The 21328-nt window shown below is 40.3% G+C and overlaps 2 protein-coding genes across 3 annotated transcripts in view; both read left to right on the top strand.

Moving 5' to 3' along the window:
- Positions 1-21328, top strand: part of LOC133803190 (uncharacterized protein At2g29880-like) — a 27634-nt gene extending 6306 nt beyond the window's left edge. Inside the window, exons 2-4 of the mRNA XM_062241164.1 lie at positions 17017-17123; positions 19982-20333; positions 20485-21328. Coding sequence (XP_062097148.1) covers positions 19983-20333; positions 20485-21054 — 921 coding nt within the window. The 5' untranslated portion in view covers positions 17017-17123; position 19982 and the 3' untranslated portion in view covers positions 21055-21328. The remainder of the gene's footprint in view (positions 1-17016; positions 17124-19981; positions 20334-20484) is intronic.
- On the top strand, positions 18170-19820 carry LOC133803191 (protein ALP1-like). 2 transcript variants are annotated; one of them, XM_062241165.1, is made up of 3 exons: positions 18170-18822; positions 18912-19137; positions 19226-19820. In XM_062241165.1, exons 2-3 carry the CDS (start codon positions 18960-18962, stop codon positions 19693-19695), a joined length of 648 nt encoding a protein of 215 aa, XP_062097149.1. In that variant the 5' UTR covers positions 18170-18822; positions 18912-18959; the 3' UTR covers positions 19696-19820. The 2 variants fall into 2 exon arrangements, with proteins under 2 accessions (XP_062097149.1, XP_062097150.1); XM_062241166.1 differs by lacking the exon at positions 18170-18822 and having other exon boundaries at positions 18829-19137.

Raw genomic sequence — 21328 nt, 5'->3', positions numbered from 1 at the left:
TTAGAATCCATTAGATTCATTGATCATAATAGTTGATCATCATAGTAGTTTGAATGAAATATTTACCACTCATTAAGATTAAGCTTTGTTTAAGTTTATAAAATGTTAATTAAGATATATGTTGTTTTATTGTGTTATTGGAGCCTTTTTGGACATTCAAACATTTTAGACAATTTGTCAAAATTTTAGACAATCTGTCAAAGTTTTAGACAGGTTGTCGAACTTTTAGATGAGGTTTCGAAAGTTTTAGACGGGCTGTCGAAATTTAAAACGAGGTGTCAAAATTTTTAGACAGGTTGTCAATATTTCAGATGAGTTTGGTTTTGGGATTGAGTTTTCTTAGGAGCAAAAATGTCTTTTTGGATTTGGGACTAAGTCAAGATGGGGCTTTGGGCTAAACACTCTAGCAGATTCACGTTCATCCCCTCTCACTCTCACTTTTGGTCACTCTAAAGAAGACACTTAAGGAAATTCTTGAAGGTCTTTTGAAGTTAGTGGAATTTCTTGAGAGCATGTGGGATTTGTTGATGTTAGGAGCTGCTGATGACACTCAATCATCTTCTAGTTCGACGAGTTATTATTAATTTTGAGTGGTTGTGTATCATTTTCACAATCTAAAATTTAGAATACTTGTATCAATATTTCAACAGGTTGTCCAAAATTTTGACTGCCTATCTAATGATTTCGACAGGTTGTCTGAAATTTCGACTGTCTGTCTAATAATTTCGACTGACGGTCTAAAATTGGGAAAATGTCCAAAAAAAAGGTCCAATAATTAAAGCTAAATAAAGTGCATATCTTTATTATTAGATTATAATTAATATTTTTCAAATAAAATTTTGTTAACCAACCATCACTTGATGATTAAGGATTGAGTGGTGGATATCCTAGTAAAACTACTAAGAAAGGTCATGATATAATTTCAACCACCCAAAGAAGTAGGTTTGACTATTTTAGAATTATTTTGAAGCATCAAAATGACATATATACAAAATAAGATTGCATTGAACTGTAGAGCATTAGATGAAAAATACAAATCTCTACTTTGGGACATTCATTGCATTAATTTTAGACCATATGTGCACTTACGTGCACTTAACCAGGGAAATAAATATTTTTCAGTAATGAAATTGGATATGAGTAAGACATATGATCGAGTTGAATGGTCTTTCTTAGAGATGGTCATGCTCAAACTTGATTTTGCCACATCTTGGGTTAATTTGTTGATGAATTGTGTTTGTTTTGTTCCCTATTCATTTAGTATTAATGGCGAGGTCAAGCACGTGTGCTTTCATCTTTAACTCTTTCTTATCTACAAAATATTGACTAACACAAAAAACCTCTTCAACAATACTTGTTGCATTTGAGCTTGGTGTACTACTAACATGACTTGTTTCATTACAATGATCATCATGACATACATGAGGAAGTGGACCATGGTTTTCTTCAACAGTGTGAGGTGCAGAACTAGAATCAAGAACATTACATATGTATGCACCATCAAAGTAATCATCAAAAGTTCTATTTTCATGACATGGGACATTCAAATTTACTTCAACAAGACCATCATCAATATTGTTTCTTTCCCCCTCTTCAACATCACCGTATTTGCCATCATCATCATCATCATCATCATCATCATCATCATCATCATCTTCTTCTTCTTCTTCTTCTAAACCAACATTGTTATCATCGTTTAAACCAACACCATCCAAATCATCATCACTAGAAGTCTGCAATAGAATAAACCTTTGCAGTAGAATCAATATTAATAACAAGTTTATCCTTAGTGAGTGCACTTTCCATCTTCTTTATCAAACCCACAGATAATGGAATCAGATCACTCTTGCCATGTAAAGAAACTAACAACGTCTCTACTATTCTTTATTGCAATCAGTTCAATTTCCACCATCGTCGTTACCTTGTAAGTTAATTCTATATCGAAGAGGTTGCAATTGATTTCTGTAACTTCATAAATATGTTCAACTAACTCCTCAAAAGTGAGGTTAGTTTGTACCAAACTTGATCTTGATTGTGAGCCATTTGAAATCTATTTCCATGAGTCTTCATTCTTTTTCCATAATCCTTCACATAATATTACAATATTTTTCTATGACATCTGAATAAAAAACACGACAAACAAACAAATATAAGTTATTGGTATTACTTAAATTAAAATATTATATAAGAAAATTCAAATCTGAAAATTCGACGCCTTGTCTGAAAATTCGACAATCTGTCTAAAAATTCGACAAGTGGTCGAAATAAATGACATGCTGTCTGAAAATTCGAAATGTGGTCTAAAATTTAGACTGGTGGTCGAAAATATACTACGGTTGGTCTGAAATTTATACAGCTAGTCTGAAATATCAGACAACCTGTCAAAAAATTAGACAGGTTGTCGAAAAAATTTGGATTTCTCTATCCCCGAAAATGGCCGAAACCACCATTAAATTTTTTAGATTTTCAAGCTTTAAGCTCCATAAAACTCTAGAAATAAACCCAATTCCTTACTAATACTTTCATTCTACTAAAAAAATTATTTTACACTTTTAATCTACAAAAACAACATCAAAACTTAATTTTAATAAACACTCATATAAACTAACTTTGTTGGCTAGATTTGTGGAGAGGCATGGTGGCGGCTGTGAAGGGCAGTGGTCCCGACGACTATCCCAGGTGGTGATGGTGGCGGCGGTGGGATAGGGGGGTGGTTGTGGGTGGGTGGGTGAGATGAATGAGGAAGAAGAAGATAGTTTTAGGGTTTTTTTTTTGTTTTAATTTAATATTATATTATTTTAAGGACAAAAAGGTTAATAACAAAGTTTCATTAATAAAAGAGGTCATTTAACTAAAAACTATGTAAAGTAGGCCATAGTGCAAAATGCATCATAAAAATAGGTCATTTCCACCAATTTCTCATAATTTTAATGTGTGTTGTTTATAAAAATAATGCATACATGCCCATAGCAATATGTTGTTATATAATTTGATCAATAATGTGAAAGTGTACACAGTCAGAAAACAACTAATATAATGATAAGTTGAGTATCATCTTCACAGGAATTGAAATAGCAAATAATTGTGCGCAAATCATTTAGCAAACAATTTGAGAGTGGTGAAAAATAAACTGAAAACTCTTGAAATAAACTAAGATGACAATCTAAAAGCAAGAGAAATTCAATGGTTGAAATAGGCTTGAATTATTAAATTCCTCTATGTCAAGTGACTTGTACGTTTTGTTGAAACAAAATTCCCAGAGTCAACAAGAATTCAAAATATGTTCATAGAAGTTTCCCAAATCCTATGGTATTATTTCTTTCAACTAATTAAACATATTCCTATACCAATCAAGTTTAAGAATTCAATTCACAATTGTTACACAAGACAAATAACACATTCCTATGCTATTCACAAAACATAATCTAACAAGATTATCTACTTCTGTCATTCAAATTCCTCCATTATATTCAAACTTCCCAGCACAAATATAACTAGTCATCTTGACATTGATTACCAAACAACAAAAATAATTTATCATTAAGCACACTTGAATGAACAATGAGTATTTTTGCTAAAATAAAGTGCTAAAAATTGAAAACTAAGACTTAGAGTTCATCAATTATTCAAGCCTCAAAAGATCTAGTTCATGGCTAACTTAAGAAACACAAATACAAAATCAAAACAACCCATGGGTATTTAGATAGAAAAAGCTAAAAAAATTACAAACTTAAATGAGATTAAAGAGGAGAAAACAAGCCAAAGATGATGAATCAATAATCTTGTCTTCCTCCTCTTCCTTTTCTTCCTTGGATTCTACTCTTCAAGCTTGAATTTTCTTCTTCTTCTTCTTCTTCTTCTTCTTACTCTATCTACAATGGTAGCCCTAGGATTCTCTCAAATGGTGGCTGCTTTCTTTTTATGATGTTAGGTTAATAATTCTTTCCCTAATTAGAAGGCCCATCACATTTGTTTCTATTTTTGGCCCACTCTTTTTTCTTTTTTTTCTTCTTCTGGAATATGCTCCAAAATGCAGCTCATTGCCTCTGATTTTTGCCACCTCATCACTCATTGCCAACACAATTAATGACATGCCAAGTGTCTCTTCTTCATATGCTAAAATCCCTCACTTGAATCGTGATGAAAATGCTCCAGCAAAATTTCATTTGCTACAGCAAAACCTGAAATTTCAACATAAACAAAATAAATTAGAAACCAATTTTCTTTTCATCTTTTTCCTTGGATAATTCATGCATAAATTCATTAATTTCCTAGCTCTCAAAAATGAACAAGACACCATAAACTCACAACAACACAAAAAGAAAAGTGAATTAACTAAAAATAACAACAAAAAGTAAACATCACGTTTCATAATTCTACATTTATAAGCATAAAAATATAAAAATAACTCTTTATTTAAGAGTTATCGCATTATCTAATGATATTTATTGAAATGGGAGGTCCAATTGTGTAATGTGTTTCGTAATATTAGCTAATGATATTTACTTCCTTTTTTAATTAGAAGATTTCATATTGTTATCCCCATTTCCTGCGTGGCCCCGGAACGACCGTCCAGGCCAATGGTCAGGGCATTCAAAATGTGGGCCCGGCCCAAGGCCTCTTGGTACGGGAATATCCAATGGGGCACTGGCCTAGTGCAATTCTGGGCCAGACAGGGGTCCCGTATGGTTATCCAGGACAGTCATCCGGGAGACATGCAGACAGCTCGGACCCCCCCCCCCCCCCCCCGGCGGTATACGTGCCTGGTCTCGGAGCCTAGTAATGGTCCGGGCCTGTGGTAGATGAAGAGGGACAAAGGTAAACGAACCCGGATCACGTCATCCCCGGTTGGTGGAAAAAGCGTCCAGGACCCTGAAGCCGCCCCACTCCGCATGGATGTTGTCCCTACTTTTCACCTGCGGAAAAGGCCACCTCGGGATTGCATGCCGTTGTTTCAGATCTGCACTGCCAAGTACTCTGACTGGTCTTGTCCCCTGAATCTGCCTCGTAACTCGAAGTGTTCAGACCAAAAGCAACGTTTTGTTTGGCGAAATATAGTTCTTCGGCCACCTTAGTAGGCCTTAATTGGTCTGGATTTTATGTATGTTTTATCTTTTATATTGGGCTTCCACCAGAGAGGCCAAGAAATCCATATCTCTGATGGGCCCAGGCCATACCCGGCCCAGACCCAGTGTTCCCATGAGCCTATAAATACGGGCAATAGAACACTGGAAAAGGGCTCTGGGACTCATATACAGTTATTCTGTCAAAACATAGAGAGAAACTCCATTATAAAAGACTTTCCAAGCTCTAATACAACTGACCCGTGGACTAAGGCTAATTAACGCCCCAACCACGTAAAAATCCTGTGTTAATCCTCTAAATTTCATATCATTAGTCTTAGCTAATATTCCTTAGTATAGTTTCCAAAAATCTCGGTTAACAGTTTGGTGCTTTCATTGAGAGGGCCGCAGCCAGGAAACTCCAATACCAAGTCCACCGATATGTCATGATGGACGGAAAAATCTATCGCTGGGGTTTATCCATGCCTTACCTCAGGTGTGTGTCCGGGACTGAGCCGAGCGCCATCATGCATGAAGTGCACGAAGGTTTTTGCGGAGAACACACAGCCGGGCCCAGCCTATCCAAGAAGATCCTGCGCCAAGGTACTTTCTGGCCAACCATGAAGAAAGACTGTATTGACTACGTCCGCAAGTGCGAACAATGCTAGAGGTACGCGGAGGTCCCACGAGCCCCCCCGACGGAAATAACCTTGATGACTAGCCCCTGGCCCTTCGCAGTGTGGGGGATCGATCTCGTCGGATCCCTCCCGACCGGGAAGGGAGGGGTAAAGTATGCCATCGTGGCCGTGGACTATTACACGAAGTGGGTTGAGGCGGAGTCCATGAACACAATCACTTCCAAAAAGGCCTTAGATTTCGTCATCAATAACATCGTGTTTCGGTATGGCCTCCCCTACAAAACCGTGTCCGACAACGGGAAGCAGTTCGACAACGCCCACTTCACAGATTTTTGCAAAAGGCACAGTATCGTCAAGAGCTTCTCCGCAGTCGCCAGGCCCTAGGCGAACGGGCAGGCAGAAGCCGTGAACAAAATCCTAAAGGGGACGCTGAAGAAAAAACTCCAGGCCTGCAAGGGCAAATGGCCCGAGGAACTGCCCCGCGTACTATGGGCTTACCAGACGACTGAGAGGACATCAACCGGCCACACCCCCTACTCCATGGTCTATGGATGCGAAGCCATCATCCCGATCGAAACAACCATCTCGTCCCACCGACGAGACACGTATGACCCCGCCCAGAACCACGCCTTACTCCAAGAATCGCTAGATCTCATCGAGGAGATTCGGGACGAATCACAGGTGCAGCTAAAGATGTACCAAGGCAAGATCGCACGACACTTTAACTCCAAAGTCAAAAGCCGAAAGTTTGGAACCGGCGACTTGGTCTTGCGAAGAGTCTTCCCTGCTACTCAAGATCCAGGATTGGGGGTTCTGGGCCCAAATTGGGAGGGGCCGTACAAGATCCAACACGAGGTGTGCCCCGGGACATACCGCTTAATGCGGCTCGATGGCTTGGAAGTCCAGCGAGCCTGGAATGCGGAGCATCTCCGTAAATACTATCAGTAGTCGGAGGAGCGCGTTCCAATTTAGTATTTTCATTGTAAACAATGTACGCCTCAGGGCGACCCCCTTTGAATAATAAAAATGGCGTGTACAAAACTTCATAAAAAAATGTTGCAAAACAATGATAATCTTTCTCAAGTGACCCCAGACCTGTCTCCGCTCACTTGTGGGGGGTATCCTGGGTATAGACAAATACCTGGTGGGGCGCAAGCTCAGGCTAGTCCCGGCTTGGACCAAAGAAGTCCGGGTGACGCAAACCCCACGGTCCCACCCCGGACGAACGATGTCCGGGGGTATAACTAAAGAGGACCGAGCCCAAGGCCGGTCCCATCCCGGACGAACAATTTCCGGGGGTATAACTAAAGAGGACCGAGCCCGAGGCCGATCCCACCCAGGACGAATGAAGTCCGGGGGAATAAAATTAAGAGGACCGGGCCCAAGGCCGGTCCCACCCCGGGCGAACGATGTCCGGGGGTATAACTAAAGATGACCAAGCCCAAGGTCGATCCCATCCCGGACGAACAATGTCCGGGGGTGTAAAAGAAAGAGGACCGGGCCCAAGGCCGATCCCACCCCGGACGACCAATGTCCGGGGGTATAAAGTTAAGAGGACCGATCCCAAGGTCGGTCCCACCCAGGACGATTAATGTTTGGGGGTATAAAGTTAAGAGGACCGAGCCTAAGGCCGGTCCCACCCCGAACGAACAATGTCCGGGGGTATAAAATTAAGAGGACCGGGCCCAAGGCCGGTCCCACCCCGGACGAACGATGTCCGAGGGAATAACTAAAGAGGACCGAGCCCAAGGCTGATCCCACCCCGGACAAACAATGTCCAGGGGTACAAAGTTATGAGGACCAGGCCCAAGGCCGGTCCCACCCCGGACGACCGGTGTCCGGGGATATATAATTATAAAGGACAGAGCCCAAGGCTCATGCCGCTCCGGATGAATGGTGACCGGGAAAAAGGAGCATCCGGTATGCCCCAGGGAAAAGCCATGGTGTATAACTGATAAAGGGAGAACAAGGTTCCAGGTTAAACTAAGCCCCGATGGCCCTGGCCTTGGAGCCAGGATTAAAAATTCGGCGAATTAAGTCGTTCGGTCTAGTCCAGGCCGTTGGAATCGGGACCGAACCCTCACAATCAATTAGTCGCGGCGACAAAATGAAATTTCTACTCGAGATAACGAAAAGAAACCTATATAAAAACCAGAGAAAATAGCAGTGTTTTGAACTTATTTACAAGTCAAAATTACAAAGAAAATAAAAAAAAAAAAAAAAAGAGAAGGGGGGACAAGGCCGGGATTCGGGCCTAGACTTCATCCGCCCAGAGCTCTGTGTCCTCCTTCTCCTTTGCCTCGAACTCGGCCCGCTTTGACTCCGGATCAGGGAAGACAAGGAGGTTCATACTCTTGTCCTTGCACCAGGCCATGTAAATGGCCTCATCGAAGGTGACCTCCAGCATGCCCTCGGCCTCCTCCTTTTCGCGGCGGGATATTTCGCGCGCCGCCTTCTCCTCAAGGAGGGAGTCACCCAGTTCGCAGACCCGGACCTTCAAGGTCTGGATCTCCTCCTTATCCAGGACGGACTGAGCCGTGGCCGCCTCCAAAAGTGTTGCCCGCTCATCGGCCTCCTTTGATTTACGAGACAAAGCCTCTTCTAGTCCGGCCTTGGCGTGGTCGAACTCCTCGCGCTCCGTCTGGGCGCGGGCCATTTCCCGGCCAAGGGCCTCCTTGGCAGCCTCCCTCTGATTCACGGCCGCCTCCAACTCCAGCTTGGCCGTCTCCATCTTCATGGCCAGCTTGGCCACCAGATCGGCACTCCGATGGGACAACAGATCAACCTGAAGCAAAGAAAAGTTAGGAAAAATCCTCATCAACAAGAAGGGGAAAATAAGAGAAAAGTAAAAATTACCGTAGTGGCCTGGTGGCAGAGCGCTTGGGAGATGAATAGCACGTATGGGTTGGCTATCGTGGCATACCTCTTGAGCTGGAGGTTGGACATGGTGTTCCCCACCTGGTCTAGCAGGTCAGCCGCCAGGGGGGCCGTGTCCTGTCCGAGTTTAGGGCGGAAGCTCGTTTTGGCGGCTGGCCGATCCACAATCGGCTGAGGGGCGCTGAACGCGGCCAGGCATTCCGCAAATTCTACCTGACGGCGGACCGTCAGGGCCCTGTACGTTTCGTCCCTCTAGCCTCGATCGTTTTCCCAGGTCCGGTTGATCAGCCGGGACTGCTCATCCCGCAAAGCGGACTCCCCCTTCTCGAGAAGAGTCGGACGTATGGGGAGAACGGGCAAGGCAGGGACCTCCTTCGCGGCGAGCCGAATCTCACCGTGTGACTCGTCAGCCGAGCCAGCCCACCTCGTCCGGGGCCTCTTCCCGATGTTGCCCTCTTCGGCGCCAGTATCCAAGTCCGGGGCACGACTCAACTCCTCTAAAGCAAAGGAATGGACTAGGTCCCCCATGTCGTCCGGGTTCAGGAAGTTCCCGTACTGAAGGAACCCAGATAAAAACATAAGAACCTTCGAGCCTACGGGGACGGGAGTCGAAGGTCTCGCCTCCCCGTCAGCCCTGAACGCGGGTCCTCGGAGTACTACCCTATCCCTAGCTAAGTCCCCAACTTGGGGAGCATAAGTCAAGATTAAAGCGGAGTTACCTCGCCCCGATATGCTAGCCCCGGGAGTCCCCGTGTTCGGTAGGGTGTCCTCAAAGAGCTCCTCCAGCTCTTCCAAAGAGGCCGCCTCCATCTGGGCTTGGTCTTTCTTCCGCTGTGCCGCGTCGGCTCGCGCCGCCCTCTCCACTTCCACGATGTGGTCCAAGGCCATTTGTTCCCAGACGACAACGTTCTTTTCGCAGGCGATGCCCTGGAGGTTCGGGATGAGGATGGTTTGGGTGGCCGCGAGCATCCCGACCAGTCGAAGATTGTCATCCGTAATGTAGCCACCTACGTCCAGATCCTCCGCGCTCAGCCCGGAGTAAAACCTCCTCCTTTCCATGATGAACTGGGTGAGGGGAGTTTGAGCGAAAGGTCCTGCCACCCGGAAGAGCATGATAAGAAGCGGAGAAAAAGAGAATGAAAACATAGAGAAAATGGATCGGGGAAGCACTTACCCACTTGCTGGAAGTCGAGCAGCAGTGCAGGGTTCTTCTCCACGAGGAACTCGGACGTCATAAACCAATAGTGACAGACGTCCGGGGGATGCTTCCAGGAGCTGGTGGGAGCAGGGTAGCTACCTCGCGGCTTCAGTCTGTAGAAGTCGTCCAAGGTCTTATCCTTGACGTTGACCTGCGACTCTATTTTGTAGAAGTACAAGATTTCCGCAGGAGTCAGCTCCGCGATCTCATGCGCGATGCAGAACACTCGCCATCCCGCGAGCAGCCGGTACGCTTGCGGTAGGAGCTGAAACGACGTGATTCCCACGTACGTCAAGAACCGCACGAAATAGTCGTGAACCGGAAGCGTGGCTTTCGCGCTGATGTGGCCGGCGCTCCAGGCCCTGAATCCCTCCACGGACGTGTGCGCCCGCTCTTCAATCCTGGCCATGCGGTTGTCAAAGAGTCCGGGAGTTGATTCGATGCCCAGACGCTGCTCCAGGAGCAACATCATCCGGTAATTCCGGAACAAGTTGGGCACTACGTCCATTTCCCACCTATTGCCCTTAGGTGTCTGGGACCCAGGAATGACGGCAGGGGCCCTATTGACCTCTTCCTCGGAATGGAGTGTGACGCCCGTGGCCATAGTGGACGATCTGGGAACAAAGAAAGAAAGCCAAGCAGTCAGTACCTAAACCCAAGAAAGTTGGTTAAGGTACGGGGGTTCTCCTAAGGACTACTTGGAGCCCCTTCGGATCGGGTCCGAGATCACCGAAGAGCCTCGAGACCCTGATCGGGAAAGGAAAAAGAGCTACTAAGGCCCCGCCCTCTGTCCGAGAAGCATCCGGATATGGAGCAACCCGAACCAGGCGGCCTTCCTAACAACTCTTAAATGAAATCAAATTCTAGCAGCCTAAACATGCGAATTAAAAGAGCAACCTAAGTTCACATATTCATCAAGGAGGTCAGAAGGACTTACTGTGAGTTGTTGGCCGTAGAAGATGGTGGTTGTCCGACGACAAGAACAACAGAACTTCGTTCTTGAAGTGGTGCAGCCAGTTCAGCAGCCCGTCGATAGGATAGACACCAGGCGAGCTCTCAGGCAAACGAGCAGACGCTGGAGTCGTAGGGAACAGGCGATGGCGTAGAGTTAGCAGACGATGGTGGATGTCACCGGCGATGTCGGACATGCAAAGCTGATCAATGCTTAAGATGGCTCGAGAGCGTAAAAACGTCAAATGAGCATTTGCGGAGTATTTATAAAGGCCCCGAATCCTGGCCTCCGATCCAACGGACAGGTGTCTCCCCATCGGACGGTCCAGAATCGTGCAGGGATATTTATGAGCCCTCTCAGGTTGGATCCTCGCCATCTCAGATCTAACGGCCTAGGAGGGGCGGACGCCAAAGGTCGCCCCATCCTACGATCCACCTCGACCCAAGAGTATTAATGATGGACCCCCGTGTGCATGGGACGCTTTGTGATCTGTGCTGACACGCTAGCCCAGGCCTAGCGACCCTTGAGATGGCTAGGCAACCTTTCAAGATCCGTGCAGCAATCGCCTGGTGACACGTGTACCCCTGCCACGAAGCGGGGCTAAGGTAAACGTACCCGGACACTGGTAAACGGTCCGGGCCCAGCATACGGCCAGCATCACTGCCCTCTGTCACGGACCCACGATCCTAAGCAGGAACTGGGAAGGCAACCGTGCGAGCGTCCGGGGGCAACGCAAACCTCCTCCTGGCGGGCTTAGGCGAAGGCTTGGGGGGTAAATGTTATCCCCATTTCCTGCGTGGCCCCGGAACGACCGTCCACGCCCATGGTCAGGGCATTCAAAATGTGGGCCCGGCCCAAGGCCTCTTGGTACGGGAATATCCAAGGGGGCACTGGCCTAGTGCAATTCTGGGCCAGACGGGGGTCCGGTATGGTTATCCGGGACAGTCATCCGGGAGACATGCAGACAGCTCGGACCCCCCCCCCCCCCCCGGCGGTATACGTGCCTGGTCTTGGAGCCTGGTAACGGTCCGGGCCTGTGGTAAATGAAGAAGGACAAAGGTAAACGAACCCAGATCACATCGTCCCCGGTTGGTGGGAAAAGCGTCCAGGACCCTGAAGCCGCCCCACTCCGCATGGATGTTGTCCCTACTTTTCACCTGCGGAAAAGGCCACCTCGGGATTGCATGCCATTGTTTCAGATCTGCACTGCCAAGTACTCTGACTGGTCTTGTCCCCTGAATCTGCCTCATAACTCGAAGTGTTCAGACCAAAAGCACCGTTTTGTCGGGCGAAATATAGTTCTTGGGCCACCTTAGTAGGCCTTAATTGGTCTGGATTTTATGTATGTTTTATCTTTTATATTGGGCTTCCACCAGAGAGGCCAAGAATATCTATATCTCTGATGGGCCCGGGCCATACCCGGCCTAGACCCAGTGTTCCCATGAGCCTATAAATATGGGCAATAGAACACTGGAAAAGGGCTCTGGGACTCATATAAAGTTATTCTGTCAAAACATAGAGAGAAACTCCATTGTAAAAGACTTTCCAAGCTCTAATACAATTGACTTGTGGACAAAGGCTAATTAACGCCCCAACCACATAAAAATCCTGTGTTAATCCTCTAAATTTCATATCATTAGTCTTAGCTAATATTCCTTAGTATAGTTTCCGAAAATCTCGGTAAACACATATAATATCAAGCAATAAAATGAAAGTTATTACATATTCCACAAAATAATAAAAGGAAAGTTTTGGAACTTAGGTAATTAATTAAATATATATTTGAAATTGTGGTATCTTTTGTATTTATGTTATAATATGAATATAAGGTATTATTATAGTATTAGTGTAATAAAATCATTGTCACATTTGACATTATAATAAATAATAATTATTTAATTAAAGAATTATTTATAATTGTCATTAAAGAGAGACTTATTTTTAATTTATTTAATTAAACAATCATTAATAATATTCACTTGTTTTTATCAATTTGCATGTTCAAATATAATTATGCATTGAAACACAATTATAATTGTCGAGCCAAGTATAACGTTTATTCATTTTTTGTGCTAAATTTGACATTATATTTAGATCGTGCATTAAAGAAGGTATAAATATTAAGCGTCAAAAGAAAAAAGTTGTGATGGATGAAAATGTTGAAGATTTAGTAGCACTAAAAATAACAATTAACATACCCAAAAAATAAATAAACTCCTTATTTGGGAACCAAAAGGGTTTGTTATCGGCATTGTTGTTCTGCCCAATATTTGATGAGGAATTGTAATGACCCAACTACTCTAGACTTTTGGACCATTAACGAAAACTATACATACTAATCCTTAATAAAACTTACAAGTGAAAATACCATAACTTTATTAAGAAGCTTGTAAAAATAAGAGCTAAGCTTACATAAAATTTTGGTTAGGATATGGGATCCCATTGTTTTAAAAACAAAACATATCATAATTTAAAATAAAAAGGGATTACATAACAAGTGCGGAAAAATACATGTAAAAACCATAAAAAACAAAACTACATCCTCGAATCGTAACGCTCGGCTCTTGAATCCATTCAACCTCAATACACATTCTCCAAGCTTCCAAGAACCTTTCCCGCCACTAAAACTATTTTCCTGCACATATAAACAAAAAGGAATGAGCCTAATGCCCAGCAAGGAAAATCTAACACATAGTTCATATACATAAATTTCATAAGAAACATAAAAACATAACATAACACTTATATCATACACATACTATAATGGCCATTATTACTTGGGGTCCCATAGACTAAACAAGTCATATGCCCATTAGATTAGTGGGGTCCTACTAGCTAAGGAGGTCATATGCCCATAATCTATTTGGGGCTTGTTAGTCATATGGGTCATATGCCCAAGCCTACATACATACATAACATAACACATTTCATAACATAAAAACATATAAAACATATAACATATGAATTCTATCCTATTTTCCTTACCAAAATTAGCGGGATAAGAGGACAGAGTTGGGACTTTGGAACACTCCTAAGAACCATTTGAAAAAGAGTGAGTATAGTGAAGAAGAGAAATGAAAGGAATGGAAGGACTAAACCATTGAGAAAGTACTTACCAAAAACTTATGTGCAAGTTCTTAGATTTCCTAACCAAAATAAAGATTAAGGTTAGAAGGCTGAGTAGAAGACTATGATAACTTTTAAAGAAAAAGTACAGAAACGAGCTAGAGTTTGGGTTACCTTGAAGACTTATAAGACCGATTTAAACCTTTTAGAAATACTATAAACCTTACTTCCCCAAGTGTTTGATAAGCTTATGATGATCAAGCTTATGATTCCCAACCCAAGTGTTTACACTCTCACACTCACCTAGCAACTTGCAGCCTCTGAACTTAGAGCAAAAGATGAATAATGGTTGGGTACTAGGTCCTATTTATAGAGTTTAGGAATGAAAGGATCTTAATTTAACTTGAATAAAAATAATGGCTTTTTAAGTGAAAATAATTTGAATTATCGTTCAGCAGAGGCTGAAGACTCGTTCAAAAAGATGCTAGACGTATCAAGAGGTTGAAAGGTTGAATGGAAAATGATTTCAAAAACATTCAAAATATGCTGAAGGAGGCGATATATCGCCCCCTATAGGTGATATATCGCCTGGACCATTATGCCCGAGGCAAACGTGCATCGTTTCGTGTTTTCTGTATCTACGTGTTGCGATATATCGCCCCCTATAGCTGCGATATATCGGCATACGCTGATTATTTAAACACGAAATTACACATTTTTAGCTTAATTCAAATTGAGTGAACAGCCTTGACTAAGCCCTCAAACATTTTCAAAGCTGCTGACTGACCTTAGAGCATTCAAATTTTACCCTTATTAAATTTAATCCTCTAAATACTTAATCCTTAATCACCCATACATAACATGTGCTTAAAATCCTATTGGTTCTTATCTAAACCTTATAGTACAATAAATATTATCCTCAATATCAGTCATATTAATCAAACCTTAGGTTAAAATTAATATTCTTAAACTATAGATTAAACTTAGAAAATCTACAAGTACTACTATGAGTGTCCAAATAAATCCCGGTCTAAACCAAAAATCCACAGTCATAAAGATAATACTATAATACTACTATCTAACTAGCTAAGTAAAGTTCTTGGACTCTACAGGAACCAAATGGGCTACTATATAAATGTCTAAAGGGATGAGTAAAAATGCAAACTGAAATTCACAAGGCGAGCTTAAAGGCGAGAATTCATTCACTAAGGGCCCGTTTGGTTGATGGAAATGGGCCAGAAAGGAAAGGAATGGAATGTTAATGGGTCGGATTCTTTTGTTTGGTTGGAAATAACAAGTTTGGAAAATAATTCCATTGTAATGCTTATTCCCCCAAACTAACGGAACAACTTTTCCAATTTTGAGTAAGTGGAATTATAATTCCATTCCACTGCTTACCTTTCCTTACCATAATTACCCTTCTTTTTCATTATTCACAAATCGACAAAATTTGTTCTCTCTTCCACTCTAGCCATGGAGATCTTCCTCACTCATTTTTGAGATTAGGTCTCTGAGGTTGGATCTTTGACATCCTCATTTCCATCGCGAAGGTCGAGCACCTCATCATTTTCATCTCCATTTCAATTTTCAGTTATATGTAGCGACTTGTTCACCTGGTAGAGATATTGGATCTGGGTATGTAGCTTGGGCCACTCTACTCTCGCTGGACCGGTAAGTAATTAGCTTCTTTTTCCTGTGCAAAGCTAATATTTGATGAACATTGTTGAAGGTGTAATAACATTGTGTCTATTCGATACATAAAAAGAAATGTATGATTACTATATATATATAAAGAAGCATCCATACTATTAAGAACATGGAATTTTTTGAGATTCCTGGTATTTTTATGAGATTTTTTGGGTTGATGTTTGTCAAGAATCAAAGAAACCAAACAGAATGTCTCAAAGTATCCACCAGATCAAACATTTTATTTTTAATAAGCTAATTCTATGATTAACATTTCCTAATTTTCTTGATTCATCTACCGTTAGGTTTATGTAAAAAAAAAAACTCTCTAAAGAAAGTCGGAAATACATTTGAAACATACTTGTGCATATGCAAAAAGGAAATATGGTACTCAACCAGACCAATAAACATACTTGAAAAGGTAGCAAGCATATTGCTTTTTTACTTCTCTAGATCTCCCCCTTTACCCTTGCACTCTTACTCTCTTCACTACATCTTTTCTGCTGTCTCTCCCTATTGCTCTCTGCCATATACTCGAGAAATTTTTTACTACGCAAATGTGGCTAAGACCATTACTATCATTTCTTCAGAGTGGAATTTATTATGAAGTATTTGACAATTTCCACATGCTTAAAGTCTTTAAGAAATTCTAACCGAAAGAGTTAAGGTATTACCCCAACAATAAGCAAAGTAATGACAAACTAATTACTCCCATTCAGAGAGAAACTTCCTATCTATTTCTAAATGGAATAGGGTTTAACTAAAGAAACCACTATGACTTAACAACAGGTTATGTCTCTGTCTCTGACACTAATTGCAACATCCTGGTTCCATTTTACCCACTTTAAAATCCAAACTTAGAGTTTCTCTGGAATGCCTCAATTAGACTCTTCACTGCATCTTTCCCACTGTCTCTTCCTATCCCTCTCCACCACATTCTTGAGAGATTTTCTGCCTAATCGAATGTTGGCTAGAATATTATTATCATTGTTCAAGAGTAGAAAATGCTATGATATATTTTCCAATTTCAACATGCATAAAGTCTTAAGAAACACAAAGAATTAAGGCATTTTCTCAACATTAAGCAAATAATGACAAAATACATAAACTGTCTAAATAATTTTCCCATTTAGAGAGAATCTTGCAGTAATTTGTTTCATATGATGGAATATGGTTTTTAGTTAACTAAAGAAAGCAGTCTCATGTCACAGCAGGTTATGTCTCTACACTAATAATTGCCCAAGTTCCACAAAATTTCCACTTCAAAATCAAACATAACAGTTTCCCTGGAATGCCCCTATTAAACTCTCATTGTTCCACTCTGCCCAACTAACAAAATAAATACCACAAACAGCAGAGGATTCTACCATCATATTCTGTAACAATGCATACAATTTCCCTAAACAAATGTTGGATGGATCCGTCCAAAAAAAAAAAGATTAACTGCTCTATGGGTCCCCTAGACTAATAATATATATATAGTAATCTATTATTTTTTCTTTGTCTAAGTTGTGCCTTTTATTTATAATCTTCTAGGTGAATTTTGTGAGCGGCAAAACTCTTCTAGGTCAACTGCAAAAGATTTTATACAAGTGGAAATTGCTGTTGAAAAAAACTCACAGAAGATCATCCTCATAAGAAAGGTAATTCTTTATTGTAGAAAGTCTTGACTCTTGACCTGTTGTTTCACATGATTTTCTTGTATTCTGCATGATGAATAAACAGAATAAGGTTTGAGGACTTAAAATATTTGGTCATGTAAAGCATCAATTATAGTTGACATTGGAAATGGCCCTGTATAAGTTGGTGGGGCTTGAAAAGACATGGTTGTTTCTTAGATTTTTTTTTACATTTTTTATTATTATTATATATCATCATATGGGACATGATATTGCCTGCTTGCCCTCATTTCTATATATGATTATTAAGGGTCCTACTTGATTTGCAGCTGTGTCTCTTTATTTCATTTCTTGTGAATACGGTTTTTGGTTCAACAGAACAGATTAGAGTTTTGTGAAATTAGAGAGATCTAAGAAATGACCCCTTTTGGTTGTTTTAATATATTTCCTTGTGCCCCCTTTTAAACCATTTTTTCCTTGAAAAATAAGGTATCAGCAGCCAAGAGAGTCAAAAACAAAGAAAATATATTCTTGAAAATGTGAACTTAGTTATGAAGTTTAATAGTAGCAAGTAACATTGTTTCAAAATAAATTCTCAAATCTGTATCAAATCTGTTGTTTCACATGATTTTCTTGTATTCTGATTATTTATCTTATGATTATGATTAAATACAAATTTTCACAGCCATAAATGGCTACTATATTATTTGGCTCTATTATTTTTATTAAATGGTCTCCATATAAGTTGGCTCACCATTTCCCAAGAGCCTCATGTTTCCAATCATATTGTGTTCTCAAAAAGTGTTGATGTTTTTTGTAAATGATTATTATGATTAACAAAGAGAAGTTTTGTTTACTAAAAAAATGATAATGATATAGCTTTGAGGAGATGAGTTTTACATACATAATGAGATTAGTTTTTTTTTGGCATCAGCTGCTATAATTTGACCTGTGTATAGAAAAAAAAACAAAAGCAGCTTCAGAAATTTCACATGGGACTTAGCAATATCATCACAATTTCTTGGGCTTTTGTAACAATATGGCTAAGTCCCATATTTGGAAATTTTTAATCCATGTGAAGATTTTCTTATGGGATATTTTCTTAGGTTAAGCTTAAGTATTTATGTTGCTAGAATAACTGATTGTTGGATTAAAAATTTTATTTGCTTGATTATATTTATTGTAGGATAATGGTTCGTTTAACTGTCAGTGAGAGACAAATTTTGAGAAAGAAGAAGATCATGGCTCTTTATTTGCATTGGATGAATGTGTTGTATGTAGTGCAGTGGTTTTTCAAATTATGGGAAAAAATTAGTGTACATGGTATTGAATCAAGCTCTTTGGGAAGACAATTATACATACTTGATGTTTTTGTCAATAGGAAAATTGTGCATCAAATAGCTTATGAGAGTGATGTCATTTGTTTTGATCAACTTAGGATGAATAGGAAAGCATTTAGCAATTTATGCATAATGCTTGAAACTATGGGTGGGTTAAAAGCATCTAAATACTTGCAAGTAGATGAGCAAGTGGCCATGTTTTTACATGTAATTGCTCATCATGTGAAAAATAGAGTCATTAGATTTCGATTTATGAGATCTGGTGAGACTATTAGCAAGTTTTTTTACGTGTTACATTCAATCATTCGACTACATGGAGCGTTATTGAAAAGACCTGAACCGGTTGTTGAAAATCAACAGATGAAAGGTGGAAATGGTTCAAGGTATATTATATATTACTTGAATTAAAAATCACTACAAATTTTTATTTGTTTGAAATACTAATAAAAAAAGTTTGTTTATTATGTGGTAGAATTGCTTAGGGGCACTAGATGGAACTCATATTAGAGTGAGAGTACCTATGGATGATAAACCAAAATATCGTACTCGAAAAGGTGAAATAGCTACAAATGTCTTAGGTGTATGCTCCCAAGACATGCAATTCATATATGTGTTACCTGGATGGGAAGGCTCTGCAGTAGATGGTAGAGTTTTACGTGATGCCATACGTAGAACAAATGGTTTGTGTGTTCCAAATGGTATGCTTTGTGTTTTAGATTATACATTTTTTTTGGATAAGTAAGTCATTTAGGAGACAACTTAATCCTTATCTTTATTTTATTTTAGGTTATTATTACCTTGTAGATGGTGGATATACTAATTGTAAGGGATTTCTTGCTCCATATCGAGGCCAACGCTATCACCTTAACCAATGGGAAGATGGGAATCCTCTCAGAAATCGACAAGAGTTTTTTAATATGAAGCACTCATCTGCTAGGAATGTCATTGAGAGATGTTTTGGTGCAATTAAGAATCAATGGGAAATTCTTAGGAGTCCATCATTCTATCCAATAAAGACTCAAAACCGAATCATTTTAGCATGTTGTTTGCTTCACAATTTTATTAGGAGAGAAATGCCTACTGATAATACTGATATGCATCTAGAGAATGAGAGTGATAGTGGAGACGAAGAAGATAGCATGGAGGCTGATGAATCCATAAGAAGTATTGAAGCTTCTGAAGGGTGGACAACATTTAGAAATCATTTAGCACTTGAGATGTATAACGAATGGAGAGAACATAGGAGAGCAAGCTAGTTTTTTTTTATTTCTTAGATTAAATGCACAATGATTGTCTAGGTTTCTAAATTTGGTTTCACTTGGCAATGCCAATTCATTTGACTGTTTGTGTAATTGACCACCCGAAAAACTTATATCACTGGCTTTGAAATGGAAAATTTATCTTTAAATTTATGTTTTGTTATTGGTGTGTATATCCATTCACTTTTATTTCTTTATTGCTGGCTGTTTGTTTCTTTTTCATTCAACTACAATATTTCAGCTTTAGTTTTTAATTTTACAGTATTTTGATACCTTATTTCAGCATGGAGACTTCAAAAGGAAGAGGTCCAGGACAAAATAAAAGATTTTGGAGCGAAGATGAAGACAAACACTTGATTGAAGCACTTATGGAACTGAATAATGAAGGGAAGTTTAAAGCTGAAGGAAATTTCAGGCCAGGTCATCTTAGAGCTCTTGAGATGAAATTAAAGGAGCGGATGCCTGCATGTGATATACAAGCTAAGCCACACATTGAGTCTAGAATGAAGACTTTGAAGACTCATTTTCAAGTGGTTCATGAAATGTTGATTGGACCATTTTGTAGCGGATTTGGGTGGGATAATGACAGAAAAACTGTTACTGCAGAAAAGTCAGTGTGGGAAGCATATTTGCAAGTACTCAAATAATAGTATTTGGTCTGCCATTTTTCTTATGATGTTAATGGATCCATAAGAAGGATTGTTTGCTTATGATGTTGATGAATCCATAACAAGGATGGTTTGCTTATTTATTTGTATCTGATTTTTTTATTTTGTATAAATGCAGAGTCACAAAGAAGCAGCCCCCTTCAAGATTAAGTCATTCCCTTGGTATGATGACTTATGTATGGTTTTTGGCAAGGATCGTGCAACTGGAAAAAATGTGGAGACTGCAGCAAATGTTGTTGAAGAACTTCAAACTGAAGAAGAAAACACTACTCTTGGAGAAGATGATTTCAACTATGCTAACAATGTGGATGAAGTGCCATCTATGTCTGTTTCAAATGCAACAAGAGGTGCTCAATCTCACACTCAATCAGATGGGTCTTCAAAGAAGAAAAGGAAAGCTGTAAATCATGAAGAACTTTCAGATGCATTCACACAATCAGCTTGTATTATTGCAAGAGAAATTGAAAAAGCTTCTATTCGTTTGAGTAAAGCTATTGGTGAAGCCATGAATGAAAAGCATATGCAACTTGGGAAAGAGTTAGAAACGACCACTACACTTACCACAACTCAACGTCATAAGGTAGCTCGCATGATTATGCAAGATAATGCCCTGGTTTCTTACTTTTTCAGTGTCCCAGATAATGAGAAGGATGAATGGGTGACACTTCTTCTTGATGGCTCTCTCTAAGATCATGTTTAGTCCACTTTTCTCTACTACAATTTGCAGGACAATTTATATTGCCTTTGACATTCAGTTGTGTACAAATTATAATCTTTTGGATATGATGTAATGTTTTATGCTCATAATTTTGCAAACTAGATTGTCTTTGAGCATAGATCTGAGTAATTGGACATGAATACTTATACTATTTCTAGTGATATTTCATGTGTATGGACAAAGTTTGATCTCAGTAATCAAAAACTCTTTTGATTATTAGAATATAAATATGTTATAATGTTTA

This window comes from Humulus lupulus, chromosome X, assembly GCF_963169125.1.
Source record: "Humulus lupulus chromosome X, drHumLupu1.1, whole genome shotgun sequence".
NCBI lineage: Eukaryota > Viridiplantae > Streptophyta > Magnoliopsida > Rosales > Cannabaceae > Humulus > Humulus lupulus.
Note: the sequence above shows the minus strand (reverse complement) of the source record. Positions and strands in the feature narration are given on the sequence as shown.